Here is a 24,306-nt window from a genome sequence, read left to right as displayed (position 1 = left end):
CACCATGCGTGATGGTTCTGCGGAGCTCCAGGAGGCTTCGGAAGGACAGCGAGGCCACGTGGGGTTTTCCCCAGCGGTCCGTCTCCTCCTCCACATTCTCCTCAAACTTAATCCAACGGGCCGTCTCCTTCCAACGCATCTCCTGGTTTTTATCCACGATCAGCTCGTTGAGCTCCACAAACACCTAGAGAAACAAATCATGACTTCACGTAAGGCAGGTCTTTTCTGGGAAAATACGTGAAAATACATTGTATCCATAAAAAAAATACAACTAAAAAAACATGTCAAATTCAATTATTTCCCAGTCTGTGAAGTAAAGCATAACGTTTTATTTGGGCCTAATAATTGACATCTGTGCTGTTGCACTGTGGGAGACGTAATGAAATGTTCTGGGATCACACAGAGTCGATGTTCGGACTGACTTTCCAAGAACATTCGGAGGACCGCGTACAGTCGGCCGAGCAGGCGCCGCACCGAGCCGCGGGAGACGTAAAGGAATGGTTTACCCACCGGATGTGTTACCCTGGGCAGGGCGTAGCAGCAGTCCAACCTTGTAGAGCGTGTTGTTTCAATGGCATCGATTTCTACTGGGGTCAGTATGAAAAGGCTGTATGTATGTATGAATGTATGGGTTTGCTCTCTTACTGTAAATGGCTCTGGATAGCATTTGGGTAAATTATTTTAAATGTAAAACCTTTGGGTGATTAGAACATCATGCATGAACGATGTTGTTTTCAGTCACATTGCGTGAATGGGATCTGTGGCCAAAACGTTAGCTTTTGGAAACGGGGCCGGGGGAAACTAAACGAAAGAATGGATTGCTGTTACACGCCAATCATATGTACCCTCTACAGCAGCGAGTCCCAAGTTGGGGTACCAGGGCCCCTGGGGGGTAGTGGGTCAGTCAGTGGACTGATTTTAGCTGACTCAATGTGGTCCTCCAAATCTTCTTGGAAAATAAGATCTAACTTCAACTCTGTATTCCAAGAACATTCTTTGGAGAAACATTGAATTATCAGTCCCACGACCTGAATGGGGTTTCTGCCACAAAGGGTAAAAATGACCATTTAGAGTTCCAGGGAGACTAAATCAAACCATGGATTCCTATTACACTTGGTCCATATACTTTTTACAGTGGAAGGAATCCAGTATGTAACTGTATTTTAGATATTGACTGGGCATTGACTGGTTAACAGGTAAGGAAACCAGAGTGTAAACTGGTAATTTGGGAGAAAGATTGCTTTAATTAAATGCTTCAACTTCTCTAGTACCTTACAGAGAAGTTAGTTTTAACTTTTCACGAACATTCACGATATCACATTTTCAGCTGGACGATCCATTCTTAGATCACAACATCATGACAATGGGATACAAGGAAATGTTACACTTAATTTGCCCTACAAAACAATAAACCTCTTGTTTTGTAGGGTATCCAAGTATCAATATCCATTCATACAAACCTTATAACACTTGACATTCCTAATGCTACAGGATTATTTTACTGCTGTATGAACCTGGCTCAACAAGATACAACATGAACGGCACGACTGCAACAAAAGAGTCTGTCCATCAATTAGCCAATCAACAGGTGCTGTGAAGTCTGATCTCACCTCATGCGTCTTCCTGTTGGCCGCCCTCTTTTTCCTTTTGAAACTAGACCTGGGTGGAGAGCTGACACTTGTCCGTGGGAGTTGGCATCGGGATGACTTCTTGACCAGATGGCGCCTCACCCCAGGGTTGTCCTCAAATCTGTGACCTGGAAGCACACCATCATGAGCTATTGTTAATGGCTCCGGGATGTCGGCTGCAGCAAAAGTCACCGGGGGTCAGTTAAGGTCTAATATACACGCACAGGTTGTTCATAGAGTGGTGATTGATTTTGAAACAACAGTAAAAAGCTGAAGGATAGGGAGTGGAGAAATGTAATCACCCTAAAATGCATAGACAGAGCACTGACTGACCATACCGTTTTAAACCGCTTTCAATGCTATACAGTGTTTACACTTTGTTAAGTACTGGAGTAAAAGAGGCAAATGTATTGGGTTCTGATGGGGTACGACAGTTGAGCGAATCTTATGAGGTAACGATACGTTATATTTGTCAAGAATCGACAGATAAATATCCTGAACTTAAGTCCAAAAATAGATCCAGCCACTGCAGACTGTCCCTTTAAAGTTCCCAATGAAAATAAAGAGCAAATACAATGGCAGCAATAGCAGCCAGGGGCCGAGCCAGGCAAATGGACAGCGGTCGTTATGTTCGATTGTTGTTCGCCGCAGACCTTTATAGCCAGAAAGAGAGGCCTGATTCAAGTTTGAAGCTCTTTAGGCCACAAACCATACTTTATAGAATTGTGTTTGTAATTCACGCAGTCTTCTCATTAGAAGGGGTGCCTGGCTGGGCTCAGGGCCTGTTAGGATAAAGGTTGGGTGAGCTGGATGAGCTGCGTTTGCGTGTGTGCACGAGTGAGTGAGTGTGTGTGTGTGTGTGGTGCAAACGGATGCTGAACAGTGGTCTGACTCATCCCCTGGCCAGGTCCTTAGCGGCTAGTTGTTGTGTTGCAGTCAAACCAATAAACGTTCTGATTCTCTGCGTTGAACTGAACGAGGCGCCCCCAGGCTACATTAGACTCTTATCTTTGCTGCTCGTAAAGTGGTAAACTAAAAAATGTATATCTCACCCGGCACAGCCAGAAGAGGACTGGTCACCCCTCTGAGCCTGGGTCCTCTCTAGGTTTCTTCCTAAAATTCGACCTTCTTAGGGAGTTTTTCCTAGCCACTGAAATTCAACACTACTGTTGTTTGCTCCTTGGGGTTTAAGGCCGGTTGTCTCTGTAAAGCACTTTGTGATAACTGCTGTTGTAAAAAGGGCTTTATAAATAAACTTGATAATGTAAAAGTGGTATATTTATTCGGAACACTCTCACTGTTCTGGTGGTATTGTGTTTGTTTTTCAGGTTTTTAGGTTATTTCAGGATGTGCACAAAAAATCTAATTCTCTTAAAGCCCCCATGCAGTATTTATGCATATGAATTGGAGTTTGGTGTTTAACTTTAAGAACTGTCTGAAACGGAAAAAGAATCGACCCCTTCCTGGAAACAGAGTGGTCTTCCTATAGTGAAAATTGAGATATTGATTGGTTTGTGTAATGATATGTCCTTGAGGGATCAAAGTCCCTAGTAAGGTTTGTGTAATGATATGGCTGTGAGGGATAAGAGTCCCTAGTAAGGTTTGTGTAATGATATGGCTGTGAGGGATTAAAGTCCCTAGTAAGGTTTGTGTAATGATATGGCTGTGAGGGATAAAAGTCCCTAGTAAGGTTTGTGTAATGATATGACTGTGAGGGATTAAAGTCCCTAGTAAGGTTTGTGTAATGAAATGGCTGTGAGGGATAAAAGTCACTAGTAAGGTTTGTGTAATGATATGGCTGTGAGGGATCAAAGTCCCTAGTAAGGTTTATGTAATGATATGGCTGTGAGGGATAAAAGTCACTAGTAAGGTTTGTGTAATGATATGGCTGTGAGGGATCAAAGTCCCTAGTAAGGTTTGTGTAATGATATGGCTGTGAGGGATAAAAGTCACTAGTAAGGTTTGTGTAATGATATGTCCTTGAGGGATCAAAGTCACTAGTAAGGTTTGTGTAATGATATGTCCTTGAGGGATCAAAGTCCCTAGTAAGGTTTGTGTAATGATATGGCTGTGAGGGATTAAAGTCCCTAGTAAGGTTTGTGTAATGATATGTCCTTGAGGGATCAAAGTCACTAGTAAGGTTTGTGTAATGATATGTCCTTGAAGGATCAAAGTCACTAGTAAGGTTTGTGTAATGATATGGCTGTGAGGGATCAAAGTCCTTTGTAAGGTTTGTGTCACTATTCTATGGACTTACTACATTATGCGTAACCAACACCAAAATCTCTCATTCGCCTCTTTGTGCTGCTGGGACTCCTTTCTAGCTGGTCCATTATTTTCACCTGAGAGGGCAAAAGCAATTGTTCTGGAGACAATGTTCCAACGCTAGTTAGAAATTACATTCAAAATGTATGAATGACATACACTACCACTCTAAAGTTTGGGGTCAAATTTCCAAGTTTTGGAAAGAAAAGCAAATTTTTTGTAAAATTTAAATCACAAAATTGATCTGAAATAAATTGTAGACATTGTTAAGGTTGTAAATAACTATTGTAGTGCGAAAGGGCTGATTTTCAATGGAATATCTAGATTGAATCTAGAACTTTCAATGTCCATTCTGGTCATCACTGGTCATCAGTGCTACAATCGGCACTTAATCCCCCCTCACAGCACTTCTGCAGATTACCAGTGAACACTATATCCAGTGCCAGTCAGAAAAAAACACAAGTATAGTTTGTCAATTGGATATATTTCCGCTCCAGTAACTAACAGGCCCAGCGTGGAACGGAGGCCATCTGATCGATGATTTAGTAGGGGACAGTGTGGGGAAGGGTTCAGGGCTGGACAGGGGCCACCAGGTCGATAGTTTAGCAGGGGACAGTGAGGTGTAGAGAGGAGCCCAATTCATCCATGACTTTGGACTTGAGAGGGCATTGATTTCCCTTCCACCACTGCCAGGCTAACCCAACATTGAAGTTAATTAGCTTGTGTTGGTCTCCCCATACAATCAATGAGAACGACTCGTCACTAATCGATCGCCAATGTCACCACCAAAAGGGGGAATGCCACTCCACCACGTCAGAGTCACACTGTCAAACCGGTTACTATGGAAATAGCTATATGATATAACTAGTTGTGGAGTTCCTATGTGCTACATTAGTGTATCTCAGAATATGCCGCCATATACAGCTATTGGAATCAATATTGTACCAATATACGGACAAAATCTATGTCAATGGAAACAGTGTGTGCATACTTTGCGTCAGACATACAGTCCATGAATGGGAGCCTAGGTTATCAAACACTATTTAAAGTTTGCAAACGTGAAGGTATATGAAGCAAATTCTAGATCCATGTCATGACCCAGACTGCATGGTTTTCTGTGTCTACAGAGGGACCAACATGATGGTAATTGCGGCCCCGTCCTCTGGGTCCTCACAGGGGGTCCCCTGGTACTTACGTATGGGCTCCAGGGTGTCCAGGTCCGTGGGGGTGCCCAGGTGATCATGGATGGACTCCAGCAGGTCATAGTCGTCGAAATCCAACACAAACTCTTCAAAGTCGTCCAAGCAGTCCATGTTGAACTGAGTGGAGCGGTACATGACCTCCGACCCCTCACCATGCTGGCAGTAAATAGTGGAACGCTTGGGTGACATGGCCATGGTCCCCGGGCGGCAAACGCTGGCCGTGTTGGCGTTTGTTCCCAGAGAATACGGTTGCTCGCACCCCACTAAAAGCTCCAGAGTGGAAACTGGTGGTCCCTGGTTCCCCTGCCCCAGGAGGTCTGTCATCTCCTGGGTCGGCGCAGGTGTTGGTGGTGCCTCCCCACCCTGCTCCGGACAGGCACTCTGCTCATCCAGCGTTCTGGCGTTCTCTCGCCTAGCGTCTCACGCTGAGCAGTCAGTGTTAGCAAACAGAAAAACCTGTGTGAAGAAATTTGTCTCTTTTTGCCGATGGGGTTGATATTTGCACAGAACAGGAGATGGAGCACAAGTGGGCTGGTGGTAACCAACAGGCTTTCCTTTTTGTGTTGACTGCAGCTGAGTTGACTGTCTAGGTCCTCTTCTGGACGCCCTGCTTTCACTGAAAATCCATTCTACCATGTGAAGATTCCCTTGAATGCAAAGAGTTCCAAGAATGCAAAAGACAAAACAATTACATTTATCTCCTCAACATCCTTCCAATTTGGCCCAATTCGTCTCAAAAGCTGAAGAGAAATATTCCTGTCGTCCCCTGGACACAGAGACACGGGGGGTAGCAGGTTTACTCGTGGAGTTAGTGGAGTTAGCGGTACAGCCTCAGGCCGGACATGCTTCAGCGGTAGGCGTGGAAAAGTCTGAAGACCTCCTCTGGCCTGCTCCCACAGCTCTATTAACAGAGAATCCACAAGCTTTGGCTGTCACTCCGAAAGGAAATATGGATACCAACTGATCCAGTTTTGTTTTAGACCTTCCTTTAATCTATTCGGACAATTCAGCCGTTTCCGTGACGTTGGCCATGCATTGATCCTGGGATAGATGCTCGAATGGGGTGGAGAATCTGTGTGGGGTGACACCCCCTTTTGGTGTGCATGGCACCTTGTCGTGGCCAGGGCAGGCACCAGGAAAAAAGTCAAGGCTGAATCAGAGGTTTAACAGGAAAAAAAAAAACTGGACTTCTCTTCTCTCAGAAAACATCCAGACATCTGAGAAAAGCATAATTCCGGAACACAAACACAGAGACACTGTTACACAGACAGCAAGAGCCCGTCTCAAGCGGAGGTCTCCATGGAAACTGGGATTACTTTAATTCCCTGACACACAATGCCCACAACAAGTCCCGATGCAGAACACAGACTTTTCCTTTAAGCCTGTATTTACAGTGTGCATTTGTTTATGTGTGTTTGTGTGTGTGGGGGCTGACCTGCATGTGTGCTTGGTGTCTTTTTCTTGCTTTGTGGCATTATAAACATGAGGACCAATTGGTGAGGATTCAAAACAACCTACACGTGACTGTTACATTAACAGGTATCCCCAATGGTCACAGGTAGCCACCATGGTCACTTGTAGCCCACGTGCTCACAGTTAGCCGCCACTAAGCGGGGCAGCTGAACTTACAGTGCCTTGAGCAAAAACGGGCCATGTCGTTGACATTAACGTTTAATGAAGCAAGGATGAAACAATAGATAAAAATGTATACCGTAATGTATAAATACTTGTTTTTATCCACGTTGTAAAAAGACAAGTTCATTAATGTGCCTGAACTGTTTTGTTCAGAATGGAAATGTATATGTGGCACTGGACGAAAAATCGATCAGATTACGAAGCCAGTTTACCATCAAACTTCAAACCATATCATCCATTACCAGATCAACAGTCAACCTGCACACAAACACAATGCTACATGCTGTTACTGAATGGAGGCACAGACTCGTTGGTATGGGGCAGGGAGGTGGAGCTGATATGAGATACGGGTTAAAGCCCGGTATGTTTTTTCTTTCGTCCCTGACATCTGATAGCTTGTTTGTTGCATAGCAGTTCCCTGCTTCTGGTCCTACAGCCATCGGGTCCAAACGGCCGGTCGATGCTTCCAGTGCTGGGTGGGTAAAAGCAGGAAGGGCCCTGGGCAGGGTCGCTGACAAGGATAATCGACCACTGCTCTACTCCCTTAATTATTGCCCCGGGATCATGAATGGGATGGGTGGTATGGGCCGTGGATTGCTGCCTGTCTGTTGGCCAAAATGGTCCCTCGTCTCAACTCTCTTTCTCTCAATTACATTACGTTTAAAGGGCTTTATTGGCATGGAGAATGTAATCAGATCGATCTCTCTCTCGTTCTCTCTATCTTTCTTGTTTTCTCTCTCTCTCTTTCTCGTTCTCTCTATCTCTCTGGATTTTTCTCTCTCTCTCTTGCTCTCTCTCTCCCTCTGGTGAACTGTCATTGTTTCCGAAACCAACTGGTCCAGAACACAAGTCTGACTCCAGACATTAAGGCGGTGCATGGCCCAGCAAACAAACACAAGCCCCCTGCTTTTCATTTCAGGTGTAAACAACAAGTGTGTCGGCCTTCTGATTTCCTCCAGTTTATTTAAACATGCAAACAAAAACACACACGTACCACGCACAATTCCCGAATGTTCTACTCCACTCACCCGCGTACATTCACATTTTCTTTTTGCACTGACTGTTTTTGTTTCTGTCCCTTTGGGGTCACATTTCCACCCACCATATCTAAACAAACTTGTCAGAGCACAACAAACAACAACGCGCCACCGTGTAACACTCTCACATCACCAAACCCTACCTAGAAAATTACACTGACGATAATTAAACAGACATGTAATATGTGTTTGCATCAATAGAGGGCACCCTACACTAGCAGATCTTCCCTCCTCTTTTTTAGCTCCTCAAACATTAACCATGGTAAACACGGTGACATTAACCATATTGTCATGCTTTACAGATCATGTGGGGAAAGTGATTTATGATTCATCTATCGTCCCTGTACTCAAACCGTCCCCTTTAATATCAACAGAACAGCTTAGAAGGTAACTGGGGCATGACATCCAAATAACCAACTTGTCTTGGGTGTGAAGGACGACGGCTGGGTTTGACCATCAACACCAATGAGGAGCCAGGTGCTGGGGTAACATTTATTCACTGAGTTACAAGTCACAAGGCACGCCACAAGGACCACAAAGGCATTAGGTTTTATTGAAATAACTTCCCAGAGAGCTCTTATAAAACACAGCATAACATTATTCGGAGCAGGGCACAGAAAATCGCCAGGGAGGTGTGGTCAACCCCGCCTGGCTTTTGTGCCTGCCCTGTATGAACACACCAGAGTAAGCCAATCACGGCTGTGGCTAGCAGGCGATTAGCATAACCAGGTGTGTTGATTAGATAAGCAGGAGGCCTGGGGGAGGTGGGGATTAAGGACCTGTCCATTGGGATGGGTCCATTGAGTCTGGCCTGTTTCTGTCAGTGTGTGCGCACGTGTGCTTACTCTTCATGTCGTCCAGGTCTGCGCTGGCCAGCATCTGGGCCTCGGCCTCGTCGGTTGGCACCTTCTGGTACACGGCTGTTTCCACCGTCGTCATGCTGCCGATGCAGATGCGCTCCCTCAGGTCGTAACTGGTCCTCTGGGCCGGGTGGAGAGGGCTCCTCCTGAACCAGCTGCGGGTGGTTACGCTGAGGGGGTCCGAAGAGGAGGGGCATCTGGTGGAGGTAGGATGGTGGGAGGTGTGTGGGGGTTGGTGGGGGTGGGGGGGGGGCGGAGAGACGGTGGGCACGTGAGTACCTGTGAAAATCCTCTGCAAAGGTTCACACTGCCTTAGACACATGCCAGCTAAATGTCTGTAAAGCACTATGTTTATCCTCATGAAGACAAGGAGACAGAAATCCGTTTGGGTAAGTGCTTCTTGGTGGATTGATCGGATAATATATGCATTTTGCTTTAATATTTTCTTAAGAAATGATCGTGGTATCGAAAAATCGACTCAACCATGTGATCAGGTGGGAGGGGTCAAATGGTCGGGTGTATTGTGGTCCATCATCCAACAGAGAGCTCCAGAACACAGCACAGCACCATATTAACATCACCATAACACTAGCGTTACGTATAGGATGCGTAGCATTAAAAAAACGAATCCCTCGCAATTAAACATGGGAGTGAACTGTGGGTCTGTCTTCAATCGTATTAACATCACACCAAACATGGGTGAATCATTGCTTCAGGGCATAGAGATCCAACATTGCTAAGAGTACACTAATTGGCCCGATGGCAGATTTGATCTGTTCATGTTACTAAATATTTCACCACATGGTACCTTAATAAATATGTATGTATAAGTGGAATGTTTTTGCATCAGTCATACATTGCGAGGTTCATATGAATCATATCTTGTTTATAGCAAGCTTTGCAGGCCTCTTTAGTAAGAAGGCAATACCTTCCTAGATAGCAAGCTATATGAAGCTAATGATGATACTGACCAAACTAGCTACCTTGCTAGCTTACTCAAGATTGTCTTACATAAACAGATTGTTTTATTTAGCATGCTGCCTCTAAATCTAAAGGTAGTGTTTTTTGGAAATCATACTCTATATCAACATATCTGCTATGCTTTTCATCAGGTATTTACAGCAGCAACTGACACAGGAGTCTACCAGCATTACATTAATGTAGTAGCCATTGGTGCAACAACAGAGAGCTAGCTATGTCTTGCCATTTAGCCGAGAAATCACCAACAAAAGTAAAAGAAATGTGAGAGGGTAAAAAGTGAAAATAGCTCCTATATTTTCAGCGTAATAAATACAAAAATGCTGAACGTTTCTGTTAATATTTGTATTTTGGCTTTAAAACAGATACATGACTGGAATTGTGTGCAATCAGCATTGGCTTTTTCAGATGAAATTAAAATGAAGCACATTGTAGGAATAGCTGGGAATTTCTGTTAAACAATAATAGTCCTAATGTAGTTAATAGCACTATTGTCAGAGCACACTTGCCGATAGCCTGTATTGTGTTAGATGACTACCCCAAGTGATGAACCCCTTGACGAGTGGAACAATTACAGCTTTAGTCAAGTGTCAGTGACTAAGCGAATTCAGAAGAATCTAGATTTATTAAGTGGCTTACATTCACACACACACACAGAATCTTACTTGGTAAGATGGTCCTGCCAGCAATATTCAGTAGACAGAACCCTAAAATACTGATTGATTCATCAGTCTTGTTGGAGAGTGAACACACCTCGGACGGGAAAAAGCAGGAAGGGAAGGCTAAGCACTTTAATGTTCTAGATAGCCTCCCCCTTATCACGAATCATTAGGTTAGTTGATACCAGCCTAGAGACTGACTTGCAGTCATTGTCTCTGTTATATTGGATGCAAAAAGACAGCTTATGAGGGCAAAAGCCCATTGCCAATATGTTCCTATAATTCCTCTGTATTCATATTTTTGCAAATCGACAAGTAAACAAGCAAAAACAACAAAAACCTAAACCAAATCAGATTGGGAGACTTCCACAACCACAGTGCAAAGACGGTTTGGGAGGGAAGTGGAGGAGCTGTACTTTGGGATTTGGGAAGCAGGGGAGACATACTTTGGGATTTTGGAAGTGGGGGAGCCGTACTTTGGGATTTGGGTAGTGGGGGAGCCAACTTTGGGATTTGGGAAGTGGGGGAGCAGTACTTTGGGATTTGGGAAGTGGGGGAGCCAACTTTGGGATTTGGGAAGTGGGGGAGCCAACTTTGGGATTTGGGAAGTGGGGGAGCTGTATTTTGGGATTTGGGTATTGGGGGAGCCATACTTTGGGATTTGGGTAGTGGGGGAGCCAAGTTTGGGATTTGGGAAGTGGGGGAGCCGTACTTTGGGATTTGGGAAGTGGGGGAGCCTTACTTTGGGATTTGGGTAGTGTGGGAGCCTTACTTTGGGATTTGGGAAGTGGGGGAGCCGTACTTTAGGATATGGTTAGTGGGGGCGCCGTACGTTCAACTTTCTAGTTGTATCTAAAATGTTAAACTGCTGGTCAGTGGAAGTACAGGAGATCAGATCCACCCCCAGGTCTAATTTTTACCATGTGCAGGAGCTTTTGCTGGATCCCACCCAATATAACCCCTCTATGTACCCCACACAATATAACCCCTGTATGTACCCCACCCAATATAACCCCTCTATGTACCCCACACAATATAACCCCTGTATGTACCCCACCCAATATAACCCCTCTATGTACCCCACACAATATAACCCCTGTATGTACCCCACCCAATATAACCCCTGTATGGATCCCACCCAATAAAACACCTGTATGGATCCCACCCAATAAAACACCTGCTAGCGCCTTTTAGCTATGTAGAAAACCTAATGGGTAGAAACACTGATTGTACCAAGTGGGACTGGGCGGTTGTACGCCAAAACCATCTTGGTTAGGGACAGACAAGATTTTTGTTATATATTAAACAAATGAACATTCTGTAGATCCTTCAAACTCAACTCTGGACCTCGAGGCCTGTCCCACTCGAGGTTTTCATTGGAACACCACCAATCTGGGTCTCATTTAGAGTCTTATTTTACCTGTGGCACCAGGTGAGTACAATTTATGATGAGGTAGAAGAGAATCCAGTTATCTCCGGACCTTGTTATGTAGTAGGGGAGATCAAAACTCGTGGAGACCATTGACGTTTCCATCATGACAATGCAACAACAATATACAGCAAATAATTTAATAAAGAAGTTAAGTCAATAGAAAATCCAATAAGGGCACCATGCTATTAAAGATAGTACTGTTAAGTTGTATAATAGGTTAAAGTGGCAAGCACAGTATTTATAATATTTACAGTACTCGTACAGTACATGTCAAATATGGTGAAGTGGGGATGTTTGAACAGTGGATAATTAATAGTAACAGTCTGACCATTAATGGATAATCTGAAAGAAGTCTGTCGCAACAGATAAGAATATGCGTTAGTCAAAATCCATGTGTAAGTGTGTGCGCTCAGTCAGTCCACTTCCTGTGTTGACCAGCCTAATGGTTTGTAAACAGAAGCAGTCTTTGAGCCTGTAAGCATGGGATCGCACGTTACAGACCCCATCTGTCTGGCAGTAAAGGAACAAATAGCGTGTGACTGGAGACCTTGATAATTCTGTTTTGTAGGGCATCGTTTCAGACAGATGCCCTGTATGGGTGGGTGCCTAGCCCCAGTGATGTACTGGGTCATCTTTACCGCGGCAGAGGCTTGTGGTTGTGTTACCAAACCAGGCCGCGAGGCAGTCGCTCAGGATGCCCTCGCTGATTCAGCGCTAACATGTGAAGAGGACCAGAGCGGTATGCCAGGCTTCTTTATTTGCCGCAGGGAGTAGCGTCTCGGCTGTGTCTTTTTCACAACACTGGTTGCATTAGTCCATGATAAATCCATGGACATTTGAACCCTGAGAAACAAAAAAGTGACTGCTGTCTGCTGTAGCTCTGTTGATGTAAATCAGGGTGTATTACATCCTCTGCTTCCTAAAGTCAACCATCATCTGTTTGTTTTGCTGCGTCATGAGAGAGGTTGACATCCTGGCACCACAATGCGCGTTTGCTTTCCTCCTTCCTGTAGGCATCATTGTAGGAGAGTAATGTTATTGGCCATTTGAGGACGGAGCTGGTGTTGTTCTGAGAAGTACAGTCACGGGTGAACAGTGAGTAAACTGGTGGGCCAAGGGTACACCCCTGGGGGGCACCAGTATTAACAATCAGTGAGGAGGAGGTGTTGTTACACACACTCACAGTCTGAGGTCTGACTATCAAAGAGTCCAATATAAAATTACAAGGAATGGTGTCTGGATCCAGTGGCTGAGGTTGGAACAATGAGTTGGAATGACAAATAGTGTTAAAACCGTAGTCAGTGAACAGAATTATCGTTCTCCAGAGGGCTCATTTAACAGTAATGTGAATGTACAAATCTGCGCATAACCCAGGAGTGTAATATTTCTACGGAAAGTGCAAGAATTTCAACTGTCAGGAAAATACTTTATTTATTGCAACGTGTCAGGCTACGGTATTTCATGTAATTTGACCACGTCAGTTCATTTGTAATAATAATAGTCATTTGTGAAATTATTGCCATGTGTAAAACATTTGTTGAATTATTCTAACAGATGGAGAAAATGGGAAATTAATTCTTAGATGGCTGATGCTCGGATGGACATTTGCTACTTGCTGTATTTCAATTAGCAAATTTTTGCAAATGGTTGAAGTTTTTACACACTGTACAGTGGCAGAGCAGATATTGTTTTTGGCCCTGTACAGTTGCAGAGCGGATATAGTTTTTGGCCCAAAAAATATCTATCATATTTTAGAGAGGTAAACAAAAGATAATGATTGCCATTCGGGTTCACATTGCCCTTGGGTTGGTGCAACAGGCACTCATTTATGGATCTTATAAGTCTGGCATCTCATCCTGGATTAGCCAGACGATTTATGCCCACAACACACACAATTCCATAAACTTTCCATACAGCATCTCTCAAAAGGTAGGGGTCAGTAGATGTTTATTTGATGTTTATAGGTTCATGAAACAAACTGGAGGAATGGACAGCACCCAGAACGTTCCACTCAAATTGTGGGTGGCATGGCTTGTTCATTCTGCAGAACCTCAATGATGGATGGCATTTATAGCTAGGCTACACGAAGGAGCTGTTGAGGATGATTGGAGACTGTTGAATATACAATTTGAAGAACAGCCTGTCTTTAGTGATTTCTTTTAAATTTTACCTGGTCAAGTTAACAACGGCAGAGCGCGAAATATAAATAAGTTTGGTATGCATTCAACATGTGACACTATAGCACCTACACCACAATCATTTTTATTGGGTTTTTATAAAACATAATTAATGCTACAGCGTTGCATTACATTTCCCATGGACTAAAAGGGATGATTTTGACCATCAATGGTTCATTTGAGGCATGTGAGAATGTAAACAGCCAAGGTTGTGCACAAGCACTGAGGCTGAGAACCAGTGGTATTTATCAGTGTTGATACCAGTGTGTGGAACACGGTCGTAGGATACTTTGATAGATCACGTCATAAGCACCGATTCTAATGTAAATTCCGTAACACTCCCCAAGAAGTCTATGTCTGGACTCACCTATTGTTGGATTCTTCATCACCGTCCTCTTCCTCTTCCGTTTGCTCCGGGCAATCCTGTCGTGGCTTCCGCTGCTCCCCCTCCTCCACCTCCTCGCCTGTGGTCAGCGTGGCCCTTTCCTGTGGGGGATTTTGTAGTTCGCTCTCCATGTGATAGGAGGTGAAGGGCAGAACCGGCTCCAAATCCTGCCCACTCCTCAGGCTGAACTGAGAGGACAGGGAGTTGTTCACGTTGGTCCACCAAGTACAGGGAAACACTAATGACTCAATGTGAAGGTTCAATCCAAAGGCCGGTTGACGTGGTCTCGCACCATGTCAGGAGCTGTTCTGTCCCAGTCAGGCTTTAGTCAACAAGGTGTCAAACACAGGACTCCTAACTCTCTCTTTCTCACCCTCTCTCTTGCTTACTATCTCCAGGGCACCTGTTAGACTACTATTTGGCAGATCTTAAACTTTCCTGTGTCAGCTACTGCTGATCAAAAATCTCATATTACACAGGAGACTAGAATTTCCTAGGCAGTGACACATACATTGTTGTTGTGAGTGCCTCTGAATGTACATATACCGAATGCTGTAGCAAACTATTTTGTCATTACACTTCATCTGCAGTGACAAAATAACGTGTAAGCCACTTAGACAGTACGTGTAACAATGGCGGGAATTTCTGATTGGCCGTCAGACGCGATCGCATCGCCATGTCATGTTACCTGCGGTTGGTTGTCAGGTCGTTCAGTCGGTGTGGCCACCAAGTCCCGGCCCTCTGCCTCAGACTCCGCCTCCTCCTCCTCATCTACCTCATGGATGGTGGGAGTGAACTCTGAGGGAGGCATGGAGGTCTTTTTTTTCTTGCGCTTTTTCTTCCGCCTGTGGTGGCGGTCCATGCTGAGCACCCGTTTGCGTAGGCGTTGGGGCGGGGGCAGGTGTGTGGACAGAGGGTGGTGGGTGTGGAGGAAGGTATGCCGATGATCTAAGAAAGAGACGGAATTGGAATGAACTGAATTTAAAAAAAAGAATGGAAAAACCTGCCAAAATCACGCATTGTCAATAACATGTAAAACCCCTTGTATAAAGTCATACCTCTCTCATAGTGATATGTTTCTTGTTTGGAGTGGGGAAGGAACAGACACCTTTGATCACAAAGGCTAATATTGTCACTGTTTGATGAAAACTAAACATAAACTTTTCAAGGAATCTAAAAAAATGGCCCTGTTAACTCACATTGAGTTCAGTAAATTGGTAGAAAATGTTCTAAGAAAATAATCTGACTACATTGACCATAGTTTCTTCCAATACTGTGACCATGTGGAAATATTTTAGTTCTAATTTTATTAGATAGCGATGATATAACAACTAATCAGTAAACTGGCAGGTTTAAGTTAAGTGCTACAATATTATCTTAACCATAGATATATTTACGTTGGCAAAAACCTGAGGCTTACACTCAAAATCTTTCTCGTTGTAATTGCGCCCCATATTTTCTCCACTGGTATACGCAGAGTCAGCGATGATGTCACCAAACCTCTCCACCGATAACGCCCTCTCCCAGTCCTCTTCCTCGTCCTGCTCTTCTGTAGAACCCTCATCGTCCTCGTCTTCCTCCCCATCCTCCTTTATGTACACAAAGAGAGAGAGAGAGATAGAGAAAGAGAGGATATGCCATCAACTTCACCGATTTGGACACTTGGACAGCCAAGAAGCAGTTCATCCACAGTACAAAGCTCCTACACCAACGCAAATTACTCAGAGGCATTACATTACACTACATTTTGACTAAAACCAACTAACGTTCAATGTGTCAGTGAGTTGTCACAAAGCGCGCGCGCATGTGGGCGTGTGCATATGCGTGGGGTAAGTGTGAAGAGAGGGAAAGGTCAGAAAACATGCACAACCCACGATGCCGGAGGGGGAAAGGAACGAACCAAACGTTCAGTCAAGACCATATCAGTATCCGCTAGTTAGTGCAAATGTACACACCAGGGAACGGGTCGTTAGGCGGGTCGATGCAGCGCAGAGTGCTTGGAGACGGGATGAGACTACCCTAATGCTCCAGAGGCAGTCTCGGTAACTGTCCGGGGGGAAACAAAAGGGCAGAGGCAGCGTAGCACTGAGCGACGTCAGCCGTGGACATCAAACACCCCAGCGCTCATCACTGACACGCCCTCAGTCGTTTGTCCCCCCGTGAACCGGCGCTGGGACTCTGAAGTGATTTTGTGAACGACAGCTGGCCACACGGGGGGGGGGGGCTTTCGGGACCACAGGTGGCCACACCCTAAAGCTTGCTCTGGCCTCCGAAGGCTTTCCGCCTGGGCTTTGACGTCGAGCGAAGTCGGGTTCTGTTGTTGGTCCCACTACCACCTCCACGTTTCCTACGAGTCTACGCATTACGTCTTTGAAGCAGTGACTTTACTGCTTCAAAAGAAATCCTGAATACCATGAATATTTTATCACGCTAAATGGAATGCTGTGGCCAGTGGAATGTTGTAGTAAGAGAATCATTCAAATATTTAGAAGGTGCTGCTGGGAGGCGGAAGGAGGGGTCTGTTGTTTCACTACTTAAACAAGATACCAGACTAACTGATTGACAGATGGACACAGAGTGAAAGAGCGAGAGAGAGAGAGAGAGACATAACCTGAGACACAGATTATGAAGCATGACAACAAACCAGTAGAGAGTTACAGAGCCTAAAAAAAGCTGTAATTGGAGTGGACTACTGAAGTGGATTGTTTGTGTGTGTGCCTGTGGCGGCAGAGAAACCTCTGTAATGGACTGTGCTGACCATTACAGAATGCTGCCAGGGACAATTTCACCTTCAAGGGTAAGGCAAGGAGGGAACCCTGCAAACCATCAGCCATTTTGTGTTCTACACCAGTACAATGTAATACAGTTTGCTGCCTATGCTGCGATGTGTTGGTGTTCTTACAAGGAACTGAACAATTCTAGACACGACCGACTTGTCGATCGGACACAAACCCGCACATCCACTACTGGTGTTTTATAGCAGGAATATGGCTTAATGTCTGGGCAACACTGGTGGCAGTATGTGGCTTTTAGATTGCAGGCCTATATTATTTTTCCTTTTTATTTAATCAGGCCCGCTAATTTAGTTTCTTCACTATTAAGAGCAAGTTCTTGTTTACAATAATAGCCTGGTACATCTACTACAAATACAAATAAATAATTAAATAGCATATATCTATATATATATACTTTATATATACATATATGTTTGTATGTAAATCAGCTCTCTATTGGACCCAAGCAGCTGGCACATTGCCAAGACTCTGCTAATACAGCTGGCACAACAGAATGGTTTTCATCCCTGATTCATCTGAAACATGTTCACGCAACTTTTGTCACGTTGTGACAACATGCAGTTGTCTACATACACTTACTCTGCTGTCACTTCTGCCAACCTGTTTTATACCAAATTTGGCCCTGAATTGTGTAATCAAGCAAAAGCCAGAAACAAGGCCTGTCTAAGCATCGCATTGTATAGTGTTTGTTTGTTTGGCCCACGCAGGTTATCAGTCCATTGTGTCAGTGGTAATTGATCAGTTGCCACGTGTGAGCTTGAATGAGGGCAGTTAGAAGGTTACAGCCTGTATTTCCATTTGTGACACTGGCATGACAAACAACAAGCAGCGTCGCTGGGAATTCAGGAAGGGCTCACAGATGTGTTTGCCCTCCATGTACATCAGGGCTCTGACTAAACTGCAGATAGATTTCAGAGACGTCAGAGACACCAGGCTTGTTCTGGTAGGAGGTTTGTTTAGGGCATTATCAGTCCTCTCCATCCCCCACCAGGTGGAGGCCTGTAAGTGGTCCTGAACCTTTAAAACATGTTCAGAATTGGTGGTCACCGACCTAACCCGTCACACCAACCTGTCTCATCAACATGTCACCCCAACCTGTCTCACCAACCTGTCTCATCAACATGTCACCCCAACCTGTCACCCCAACCTGTCTTATCAACCTGTCTCCCCAACCTGTCACTCCAACCTGTCACCCCAACCTGTCTCCCCAACCTGTCTCCCCAACCTGTCTCATCAACCTGTCTCCCCAACCTGTCACTCCAACCTGTCACCCCAACCTGTCTCCCCAACCTGTCTCCCCAACCTGTCTCATCAACCTGTCTCCCCAACCTGTCTCATCAACCTGTCACCCCAACCAGTCTTATCAACCTGTCTCCCCAACCTGTCACTCCAACCTGTCACCCCAACCTGTCTCCCCAACCTGTCTCATCAACCTGTCTCCCCAACCTGTCACTCCAACCTGTCACTCCAACCTGTCTCCATCAACCTGTCTCCTCAACCTGTCTCCCCAACCTGTCACTCCAACCTGTCTCCCCAACCTGCCTCCCCAACCTGTCTCACCAACCTGTCTCACCAACCTGTCTCACTAACCTACACCACACAGGTTTCCAAGAACTCACAGATTCACAGGTATGTGAACCTCTTCTGCCCAGAGAACAGTTTGAACCACCCCCTTAAAATAAGCTTCAGTCTACAATAGTGAAAAATGTCTCACCTCCACAAAGGACATTTCTACCTTACCCACCCATACATTCACACACACACACACACACACACACAATGCACCCCCAGATCTCCACTTGTTACTGCTGCTGAGATAGGTCTGCAGCTGTCTGCCGGCTGCTGGGATGACATCACCATGGCAACACGATCTCAGCTGGCCGCTGGTGTAAGGGGCTTGCCTGCATGTGGTTTACGTTAACCCCCACCCCACCCAGGCCCCGTATGGCTGTCCCCCACCCACCCCGGCCCCTCGTAGCTGTCCCCCAACCCCGCCCCTAGTAGCTGTCCCCCACCCACCACGGCCCCTAGTAGCTGTCCCCCACCCACCACGGCCCCTAGTAGCTGTCCCCCACCCACCACGGCCCCTCATAGCTGTCCCCCAACCCCGCCCCTAGTAGCTGTCCCCCACCCACCACGGCCCCTAGTAGCTGTCCCCCAACCCCGCCCCTAGTAGCTGTCCCCCAACCCCGCCCCTAGTAGCTGTCCCCCAACCCCGCCCCTAGTAGCTGTCCCCCACCCACCCCGGCCCCTCGTAGCTGTCCCCCAACCCCGCCCCTAGTAGCTGTCCCCCACCCACCCCGGCCCCTCGTAGCTGTCCCCCACCCACCTCGGCTACACCAGAGTGCATCAGATTGTCTTAACATCCGCTTTAGCTTGAGATGCTGACTGTGTGTGTGTGTGTGTGGACATGAGAGAAAGAGAATGTGATAGTGAGAGTGTGCGAACGTGGACGGCTCCAACCAGAAAACTGATCCTCTCAACAGCTGCAGTCGCAGCACTGAGCGTATCACAGTATTTCTGCCGCTGTCCACAATGACTCATCGCAGCCACTTACTGGAGCTCATTGTGGGAGAATGCAGAGAGCCCTTACGCAGCCAAACACCAGACCCAGCCAGAGAGACTCTATTCATTATTATCCCCATAACCAATCATGACTCCTGACTTCGCTAAGCTCATTAAATTAGAATGGATATCTTCAACAGAGACGAGACAGAATGCTGCAACAAGAAGGGTGAGATGTGTTTGAGGACGGTATTTCATACTAGAGAGTAGATGGTATTGCAGGTACAATATCCTAGCCCTGATCGACAATGCATTGCATTTGCTAGTTAAAGGAACACTGCTTAATATAGTCGTTCTGAATAACAAACCAATGTGTATAAAAAAAACAATTAAATAAAAATAAAAACAACGATAAATACAGTTTGGGTCGGACATATTTTGACACTGACACAATGTTCATAATTTAGGCTCTGTTTGCCACCACAATGAATTTGAAATGAAACAACCGAGATGCAATTGAATTGCAGACTTTCAGCTTTCATTCAAGGCCTTGAACAGAAATATTGTATAAAACGTTTAGGAATTGCAACCATTTTCACACACAGTCCCCTTATTTCAGGGGCTGAAATGTAATTGGACAAATTAACACAATCATAAATAAAATGTTCAGTTTTAAAACTCTGTCGAGAATCCTTTGCAGGCAATGACTGCTTGAAGTCTGTAACGCATGGACTTCACCAAACGCTGGGTTTCCTCCTTTGTGATGCTTTGCCAGGGCTTTACTGCAGCTGCCTTCAGTAGTTGTTTGTTCGTGGCTCTTTCTGCCTTATGTTTTTTCTTCAGAAAGTGATATGCATGCTCAATAGGGTTGAGATCAGGTGATTGAATTGTCCATTGCAGAATATTCCACTTCTTTGCTTTAAAAAAACTCCTGGGTTTTGCATCATCTGTACTGTGAAGCGCCGTCCAATCAGCTGTGCTGAATTTGGCTGAATCTGAGCAGACAATATATCCCTATACACTTCAGAATTCATCCGGCTGCTTCTGTCTTCTGTCAATTCATCAATAAACACTAGTGACCCAGTGACATTGGAAGCCATGCATGCCCATGCCATCACACTGCCTCCACCTTGTTTTACAGATGATGTGGTATGCTTCGGATCATGAGCCGTTCCAAGCCTTCTCCATACTTTTTTCTTCCCATCATTCTGGTAAAGGTTGATCTTAATTTAATCCATCCAAAGAATGCTGTTCCAGAACTGGGCTGGCTTTTTTAGATGTCTTTTGACTAAGTCTAATCTGGCCTTTCTTTCTTGAGGCTTATGAATGGTTTGCACCTTGTGGTGAACACTCTGTATTTGCTCTCGTGATGTCTTCTCTTTATGGTAGACTTGGAAAATGATATACCTACCTCCTGGAGAGTAATCTTCACTTTGCTGGATGTTGTGAAGGGGTTTTTCTTTACCATGGAAAGGATCCTATGATCATCCACCACTGTTGTCTTCCATGGACATCTAGGCTTTTTTGTGTTGCAGAGCTCACCAGTGCGTTCTTTTTTTCTCAGAATGTACCAAACCTGATCCAAACCCTTCCTCTAATTTGGATGTGAATACCCTTAAATTAAAGGTGAGAGACTGCACTTTAAGCCCATAATCATTATTTTACTGTAACTTGAATATATTTTGGTAAACTGCCAAAGTAACAAAATTTGTGTCAGTGTCCAATTATTTCCGGACTTAATTGTTTCACTAAGTGGACATTCAATATCAACGCAGATGGAAAAGCTAGTAGTAAAATGCTATAGATGTACACTTTTGCTACCATGCTCTTTGTCAGACATCTTAATAGGGCTTCCTCTGGTTAACATACACCCTCAGATCCACTTCTCTACCTGGCAACTAGCATGGTACTATCTGCCAAGCAAGAGCTGTTGCTGATAATTATAAAAAAAAAAAAAGTTGGTGAGACAGGTTGGTAGCATACTCTCTGCTAAATGGGTCTATATAGTCTCTATCTCACTCTCGCTCTCTCTTCAATTCTTTCTACCTATTTTTATATACATCTCTTCATCCCTTTCTCCATCTGCCTCTTGTTCTACTTTGCTTTTTGTTTTGAATTCCCCTGACTAGTAGCTCTGATCCTCTTCCTGACAGGCTGGTTTTCTCTCAGTTACCTCTCTCTTGCTTCCACACCTGCTATTTTTCTAAGAAGCTCTATCTTTTTAAGCAGTAATCCCTCTCTCTCTGTGGGCAGTAGGACACAGGCTTTTTTTCAAATGCTAATCCCCACTCTACTCAGGAAAAACCAGTTATCAGACATTTTGTATTCACTTTGACATTTTGCAGCAGTCGCAATAGATTCATTTACAAATATCTTGAGAGTTGACTTCCTAACCTGTATTCTACTATAGATGTTTTTCCTCATTATGCCTCAAGCTTCATTATCTAGTTTACATTCAAATAAAATTACCCTGACATCAGATCAATAATGAACAGGTTATTATTTGTGCTTTCCTTTCATCTGGAATGAAAGTGGGGTCTGCAGACTAAAGGACATCCTTGGTAGCTCACCCTATGCAGTCCATTCACCACCGGCCTTCAGGACGTATCCCATAGAAACCTTTCATAGCACCAGCACACCTACAGTGAGGTCCAAAGGTATTTGGAAATGGTCCAGATATGCAGACAGTCAGAATTTGTAGGTTTCTTAAGGGGTTTTGGCACAACATTCTCCAGGGAATCTTTCAAGATGGTCCAGAATGATGGCGTTTCTCATTATTAATCTTTTCCTGAAGACAGAACTGCCACCAAGGCAGTGTATGTGATTGGTCGCCTTAACGTTGGCGGTGGGGCTTTCATTTCAAACAAGCCGTTTATTTTCGAGCCCACACTGTGTACTGAAGTCGTATTCAATTCATTATTTAAAACCCTCATGAACAGGATGGGAATGTTATCACCTGTCATATACCTTTTTCCAACCTAGTAGTATGCCCCATCATAGGGGTGAGGAAAGGGCTGATCTTGACCGTCCCATGTCATGGCCAGAGCTCCCTGTCTGGCTGAGATTCGGGAATTCCATGTGAATGAATTTTATTCAGTCTGGGCTCAGACCAAGGAAAAGTTATATTACTGCAACCGCTTTAGCTGTAAATTATACTGTCAATGCTTTGGATGCCAAAATGAATTGTGCTGCCCTATTTCTTTTGATACTGTTGATCATTCAATCATGCAGAATAAGTTGCCCTTGTTAGGGTTTAACACAGACGTCTGTATGTGGTTTTAGGAATTACCAAGGTAACAGAACCCAGGCTTTAAATCTGAATTTAATGAATTCCATAAAGTGGTGCCGAGGGGTTCAATACTCTGTGTAAATAATGTACATTAAATTTAAAAGAAATGCTGAGAGAATGCCACATGTGAAAAGCTGTCATCAAGGCAAAAGGGTGTCTAATCTAAAATAAAGAGTGCCAAATTTGTTTAAAACCTTTTTTGGTTACTACATGATTCCATATGTTATTTCATAGTTTTGATATTGTCACAATTATTTTACAATGTGGAGAATAATAAAAATAATGAAATACCCTAGAATGAGAAGATGCTTCTAAACATTTGACTGGTACTGTATGTGAGAAAATGACAGAGACAAATACCAGAAGACAGGATTATGCACAGTCATGGTGATCTACATTTATGTAGGACAGTGCTGGGAGACGTACTCCATTCTATTCATGATCAGTCAAAGATGATCAGTGACCACAAAAGTATCATTTAATTCAAAGAAAAATCCAAGTTCAGTCAATGACATGTTAGGTTTGTATAACCAAAACAAACAATGTGAGAATTTGTCACAAATGTAATAAAGGTCCACCTCACCTATCTTGATGTCATACTGTGAAACTGCCTTTCCTCAGCGGTTGCTTGGGAGACTCGTAGCAAACCAGGCTAATCAGAGACATTCGGGTCATTGCACAAGCTGAATACAGTCCGTTGGCTTTTTCCCAATGTGGTTCAAAGCCCTGATCTAGGTATGAATTCCACTGGGAGGGTGGACTTCAATCCAAAAGGCAAAACCAATGACTAATGAATAAGAGCCTGCACAGTATGTGTAATGGATAACTAATAACAATGTAATCCTTAAAGAGGACCTTGTCGGCTCCATGTGACTGTAGTATTCCTCAGGCTTTAGCGCTTTCTACATCAGCGGCACTTGACTCTCTCCTCGGAGACAGGCCAGACATTTCACAATTTTGTAGTAGCCCGGAACCAGCTAATCTGTTTCGGTTAATCAACGGAATGATAATTAGACGACGTACTGAATCGGCCGTGCTGGCTTGGGAACAGCGTACGGCCCAGAGGAGAGCCTCTGCTGCTTAAACCTCTGCTTTTACGCCTTAGGCAACAAGGTAAATCCAATCTCACCTGACGCACGCTGATCAACACATCCTTCTCATGGGCTTGTCCTTCTGCAGCCATGGGGCCGAGGACCGGGAGGGTGGGGGTCGGGAACGAGGGGTGGGGGGGGGGGGGGGGGGTAACTGGGTGTGATGGGGAGGGACGGGGGGTGGAGGGGTGGGGGGGGGGGTTGATATCAGAGTAGCTAGGACTTTGGGAGCTGGAATCAGCCCTTCTCCTTCACAGTGGGTGTTCCAGGGAGCCTGTGGGATGGCATAACCTGCAGGTAGACAGCCGAAAGAACAGCAGGGGGGGTTAAGGTCAATTATACTTCCACTTGAAAGCATTTGCCTGGTC

General features: G+C 44.8%; 1 protein-coding gene across 5 annotated transcripts in view; it reads right to left on the bottom strand.

The window, feature by feature from the left end:
- slc4a3 (solute carrier family 4 member 3) overlaps nt 1–24,063 on the bottom strand; it is a 44,007-nt gene extending 19,944 nt beyond the window's left edge. For 2 of the 5 annotated variants that reach the window (XM_029115752.2, XM_013139185.4), the window contains exons 1-7: nt 23,977–24,063; nt 15,679–15,847; nt 14,947–15,206; nt 14,241–14,446; nt 8,613–8,824; nt 1,611–1,756; nt 4–184 (exon numbers count right to left, since the gene is read on the bottom strand). In XM_029115752.2, coding sequence (XP_028971585.2) covers nt 4–184; nt 1,611–1,756; nt 8,613–8,824; nt 14,241–14,446; nt 14,947–15,206; nt 15,679–15,847; nt 23,977–24,030 — 1,228 coding nt within the window. In that variant the 5' untranslated portion in view covers nt 24,031–24,063. Of the gene's footprint in view, nt 1–3; nt 185–1,610; nt 1,757–5,088; nt 6,063–8,612; nt 8,825–14,240; nt 14,447–14,946; nt 15,207–15,678; nt 15,848–23,976 lie in introns of those variants that run through there. The other 3 variants (XM_013139184.4, XM_034288968.1, XM_013139182.3) reach the window with 3 other exon arrangements.
- Between the last annotated feature and the right edge of the window lie 243 nt (nt 24,064–24,306).

The sequence above is a fragment of the Esox lucius genome, chromosome 20, assembly GCF_011004845.1.
Source record: "Esox lucius isolate fEsoLuc1 chromosome 20, fEsoLuc1.pri, whole genome shotgun sequence".
In the NCBI taxonomy this organism is placed as follows: domain Eukaryota; kingdom Metazoa; phylum Chordata; class Actinopteri; order Esociformes; family Esocidae; genus Esox; species Esox lucius.
The sequence above is the reverse complement of the archived record's forward strand: the minus strand, read 5'-3'. Positions and strand labels throughout refer to the sequence as shown.